Raw genomic sequence first — 5330 nt, 5'->3', positions numbered from 1 at the left:
CCCCCCCCCCCCCCCAGATTCTATTGTGTTACATATATTGTACACTTTACAATCAATAAAGCATCAATCACAAACTATTATATGGCATATCCAAAAACCCTATTTTTTACTAGCTTCCTTTTTTTTTTTCCTTCACGCCAAACCTGTCCGGCGACTACTACACTCTACCGTTCTTGGAAATTGAGCGTTCTTATGCCGAAAGCAAACATAAAGGCAAAAAACAGAGCGAAGCCAACTAACACGGTAGCAACCGGGACCATGAAATCTGCGTCGTATCCATAGTTGTTTTCAATGTACCACTTTATCGTCGGATCAGTTGTCATACCCGGAACTTTAATCGTATCCTCCACGTCACCGTACTGCGAGACAATCAAACCGTACACAGTCCAAGCTACTGGACAGATCCAGTAATACCATACCCACCATTTCGGGATTCTCTGCAGAATAAAATAAATCAGCTTATATGATCGATTTTTTTTTTAAAAAAAGCCCTTAGGGCTTGAGCTTTCTTGCCACAAACGTAACCGAAACTAACCGGTCTAGGGATAACAAAACCAGAAAATAGGTTGAAAAGCCCGTAGAAAGCTCCGGCAAAAACGGCTGCGACTTGCTGGTTCGGAGTGAGGGCAACTGTCATCATCCCATAGTATGTGAAGTAGAGGAAGGAGAAGAATGAAACGAAGAAAAACCAAAAGAATTTGGCGAGTTTCCATTCGAAACAGAGCATTGCGTATATAATTAGTGTATAATATGTAGTTTGGAGCAGCACATACGGTATTTCACATACCACCTGAAACCAAGCTTTAGTTAGAGACTACTCTACCACTCATCAAGATTTCTTGTTAAACAAGTATACCTAAAACGGTTCAAGTTTAATCTCACCTGTGCTAGGGCATATGGTAAAGCAGAGTACATTTCAGCAGCTCTTTCTCTATAGAATACAGTTCGCTCCACTGCTATTAGCGGTTGGACAGATGAAGAATTATTTATTCCCACGAATAAAACTGCAGCGTACATTGCTCCAATAACCTTTGTAAGATCATTTGCATTGTCCCTGTTTGTGAAAACAAAATAGTATAGAGTCAATGTAAGTATGAAACCCTGATACTAGATTGATTCATTCAAGTCACTGATCACAAACCTTTTTGTGCCAACTTTCCAAAAAATTGATCCGATCATTAGAGCTGAGACCAATGTAAAGAAAAATCTTGCTAGATTGTAATCAGGAGTTCTCCAATAAGTTATCCACTGCTTCCACAGACAAGATTTGAATTGTCCTAAAGATGATTGTGAAAACTGCGTAGAGAAATAGAGATCACTTGCTCCTTGTGGTGGTGTGCTTAGTTCCTTTACAAGATTCTTGTTTTGTCTACACCAAGAACAACTCTAATTGAGTATAAAATATTGGAAATGACCTTAGCTTTAAATATTAGGTTTGACTTACTGATATAAGGATGATGTATTGTAATGCTCAGCAAAATCTATCTCAAGTTTTGCTTCTGCAGCCATTGAGCTCACTTCTAGCATCCATGTCGCCGGATTATACTTCTCTTTGATTTTTGGAACTCCATGAATCGCCTGCGGTTTCTCAAAAGAGTACTGATCAGGAAAGTTCTTAACAGTTTAATATCAAAGTCTTATCAAATTAAAAATGTAGAATCTGACCTGAAAATATTCAATAATCTTGTGGGAGTTTTGACCTAAAGGACCAGCATATATGACTTGTCCTCCTCTCTTCATAAGAAGAAGTTCATCAAAAGCTTCAAAGATATCAATGCTAGGTTGGTGGATTGTGCAGACCACAGTTCTTCCTGTGTCAACTGTGTTCCTCACTGTCCTCATCACAATCGCTGCAGCCCTAGCGTCAAGACCAGAAGTAGGCTCATCCATGAAGATTATGGATGGATTCGCCACTAGTTCCACTGCAATTGTCAGTCTCTTCCTCTGTTCTGTTGATAACCCTGTGATCCCTGGAAGCCCCACAATCGCATCTTTGAGACTCTCTAGCTCTACTAGATCCATCACTTCATCCACAAATCTCTACAAAAGTCCGCTTATGTGTTAAGCCTTTGGCTTGAGATATATCTCAAATGATGTGTGAAGTTTAAAAGAAGAAGTAATTACTAATTTCTCATCTTTAGTGACTTCTTTTGGGAGACGAAGGAAAGCAGAGTAGATGAGAGACTCTTTCACAGTGACTTGCGGTGAGTGGATATCGTTCTGTTCACAATAACCAGAGATTCTTGCAAAGGTTTCTTGTCTTTTAGGGAAACCGGAGATTCTGATGTCTCCTTCGATGTATCCACCAGTTTTACGGCCTGCCAAAACATCCATTAAAGTTGTCTTACCAGCTCCACTTACTCCCATCAAAGCTGTTAATACCCCTGGCCTAAAGACCCCTGTCACTTCCCTTAGCAGCTGAAGCTTATCCTTGGAAACTCCTTGTTCCTTCATTTCCTGTTTTTTTAGGGGTTTTATATCATTATGTTTTTGTGTAAACACACTCACTTTAGTCTTTTGGATTTGGTGTTACCTTAGGCATGTCGACGTAGTAGTTGACATTATCAAAAGACATTGTGAGAGGGGTAAAAGGTAGAACCATTCCTCTTTTCGCATAAACGTTGTTACTCTTTGAGCCATTCTCTGCTCCGTTTTCTTCTGCATTTTCTTTTGAAATGGCTGCTTGTGGTTTGTCAAGTGCTAGCGTACCAATAAACGTAATGTCAGGGTAGGAAGAAACGAAAAGAAATGTCACATTCATGTGTTTCCATACCATAACCAATTTAATAAGCTATGAGTGAATTTTCCCATGTTTGTTATGTATTATATTTAGGTCTCAGGTTATTGTAGATATGTGATTCTAATAGATCATTATGATCAAAATAATCAATCGATATAAGTGTACTTACGGTTTAGATATGCCAGAGCGAAGGTAACAAGGATGTTGAAGAGAACCACAAACATGAGAATGACTCCTACCCCGATCCAATACCAGTTTGGATCAGCGAAAATATCGAATATCTCAAGAACAGCCAACCCTAGCGTCGTTGAGTTATCAGAAGACTGTAAGGAAAGTAAAAGGGAGTTTCCTGATTAATCATTAGAGTAATTAAAAATGAAGAAGTTATATAAGAGAATGGCAGAAAGATAGGTTGGAGAGTTTACCGGTTGATTCATCCATCTAGGAGCCAACATTTCATTTACAGTTAAAGCGTCGTAAGTGTAAGCCATTGGTGAAACCCAGTAAGCCCATTTCCACCATATAGGAAGGTCACCTGTTAACCACCATCAAAACATAAGAACTGCATATTTTTAGAAATCAGTTTGCATGTTACTGTTTTTTTGAAGGTATAAGGTATGTATGTAATATAACCTTTAGGAACAACGAACCCTCCAAGCAAGAAGAGGAGCATAACAACTAGAGCTCCTCCAGTATTAGCAAGAATCATCGATCTGCAAACTGCCGCACTGAATCGAAATATAGAACCAGCCATCTGCTGTGTCAGAAATATCACCAACAAATGCTTCAAGAACCTGAAAACAACAGAAATTAAGTTGATAGTGTAACTTGTTTAAGTTGACAATGTAACTTGTTGCGGGTTCAAGAACCATCTTCACCTGCTGAGTTCTGGAGAAAATCCGATCAAGTAATACGTAATGGAAACCCAAACAACGGATTCAAAGATGGAGATAGGAATCCCTAGGATAACTGTTGGGAGAGTGAAGGTCCAAGGAGGGTGAAACAAAAGGTCTCGTTGCTTGTAGAACACGGGAAGTCTTTGAATCATCAAAGCAAGCTCCGCGAATCCATTAAACAAGTTGACGATCATGGAGAACATCAACGCACCGATGTAGACGGCTCCATCACTCTCGTTCTTTGTCCCCATCTCCGTCCTCAGGTACACTGTAGACGCAATCAAGGCCACAATAATAATCTGAACGGTCTTAGTAACGTAGAAGAAAGAGTTACGTTTCATGAGAAGCAGTTCTCTGTCCCAACAGATCTTGAAGAGTTGAGATTTGGGAACAGAGTGTTTGCTAAAGACGAGAGAAGCAGGGTGTGATTTGAATCTGTCGTAAGGGACGGACAGTTCTTTTTCAAGATTGGCTCCGACATGGAAGGTTCTGAACCGTTTGGAGAATTCCGAGACTGGAATGTAACTGTATGGTTTCGTCGTGTCTGCCCAATACTGTTCTTGGTCTTTCCTTGAAGTTACCTGTTTACCAACGCAAGTGGATCAGATATATTTTCTTCTATAATAATGATTAAAATTAGGGTCATTTTGGTAAACGCCCATATAGATGTAATAATATGAGAATTATAAAAAATAAAACCACAAATGTAAAAATTAATCTTATAAATTGTGCATCACCTAGTTAAGTAAAAAGTTCACTATTAATTCTAGGTTAAGTAACAATTTTTTTGTTAGGATGAACAAAATAAAATAAGATATAGACCTCTTGCAAGAAATCTGCAGTGCCTTTGCGGTCAGGACACTTGAAACCGCAAGTCTCGAAGAAGGCAAGAACATGATCACGTGGACCTTGGTACACGATTTGGCCCTCTGACAATAGAATGATATCATCGAAAAGTTCGAACGTTTCAGGAGCTGGTTGTAATAAGGACATGAGAACCGTTGCGTCCGTGAACCGAACAACCTCTTGAAGGCATTTCACTATTTGGTACGTTGTTGAACTGTCAAGACCTGTCGATATCTCGTCCATGAACAATGTCTTTGTTGGTCCCACTATCATCTCTCCTGTTTTGTTTTTTTAAGGAAAAGAAAAGAAGTTGTAATCGTGTGACTTGCGGCTCATGGAGTTAACATGGATATGGGAGTAGTTGAAGAACATAGAAAGTTAAAGGGAACCTGTTGTGACTCTTTTCTTTTGACCACCAGAGATTCCTCTAACCATCTCATCTCCGACCACCGTATCTTTGCATATGTCAAGTCCTAATATCTGAAGAATTAAAAAAAAACAAAAAAAATATCCAATAGTTACCCCAATTTGTCAAACCAAATTAGACTAAAATGTTTACTATTGGGGTTGTTGAGTCAAAAATGAAGAGTCAAATGACTTTTAGGTGAAAAGTTGAGACTTGGGAGTAGGTGAATGTGTGTGTATCCACTAATGGCGTGAGTTGGAATTTTTAGATGGAAAGACTTTCTATCTCTGATTATTTTCAATGCATGCATCTATCTTTTAAAAATATATCTCTATTTGTTAGTGGATCAAAGATATTTTGGCAAAAACAAATATCATATCATTTCACAAAAACTCATACTTAATTAATCTCTTTAACCCATACATTTTGTAGCTGCTATTTT

General features: G+C 38.7%; 1 protein-coding gene across 1 annotated transcript in view; it reads right to left on the bottom strand.

The window, feature by feature from the left end:
* LOC104765473 (ABC transporter G family member 29-like) overlaps nucleotides 15-5330 on the bottom strand; it is a 7806-nt gene continuing 2490 nt past the window's right edge. Inside the window, exons 7-19 of the mRNA XM_010489188.2 lie at nucleotides 4459-4760; nucleotides 3619-4217; nucleotides 3374-3534; nucleotides 3166-3275; nucleotides 2910-3063; nucleotides 2534-2700; nucleotides 2125-2457; nucleotides 1666-2040; nucleotides 1445-1578; nucleotides 1142-1369; nucleotides 883-1054; nucleotides 536-790; nucleotides 15-437 (exon numbers count right to left, since the gene is read on the bottom strand). Of these exons, the coding sequence (XP_010487490.1) occupies nucleotides 165-437; nucleotides 536-790; nucleotides 883-1054; nucleotides 1142-1369; nucleotides 1445-1578; nucleotides 1666-2040; nucleotides 2125-2457; nucleotides 2534-2700; nucleotides 2910-3063; nucleotides 3166-3275; nucleotides 3374-3534; nucleotides 3619-4217; nucleotides 4459-4760 (3263 nt within the window). The 3' untranslated portion in view covers nucleotides 15-164. The remainder of the gene's footprint in view (nucleotides 438-535; nucleotides 791-882; nucleotides 1055-1141; nucleotides 1370-1444; nucleotides 1579-1665; nucleotides 2041-2124; nucleotides 2458-2533; nucleotides 2701-2909; nucleotides 3064-3165; nucleotides 3276-3373; nucleotides 3535-3618; nucleotides 4218-4458; nucleotides 4761-5330) is intronic.

This window comes from Camelina sativa, chromosome 19 (genome assembly GCF_000633955.1).
Source record: "Camelina sativa cultivar DH55 chromosome 19, Cs, whole genome shotgun sequence".
Classification (NCBI taxonomy): domain Eukaryota; kingdom Viridiplantae; phylum Streptophyta; class Magnoliopsida; order Brassicales; family Brassicaceae; genus Camelina; species Camelina sativa.
Note: the sequence above shows the minus strand (reverse complement) of the source record. Positions and strands in the feature narration are given on the sequence as shown.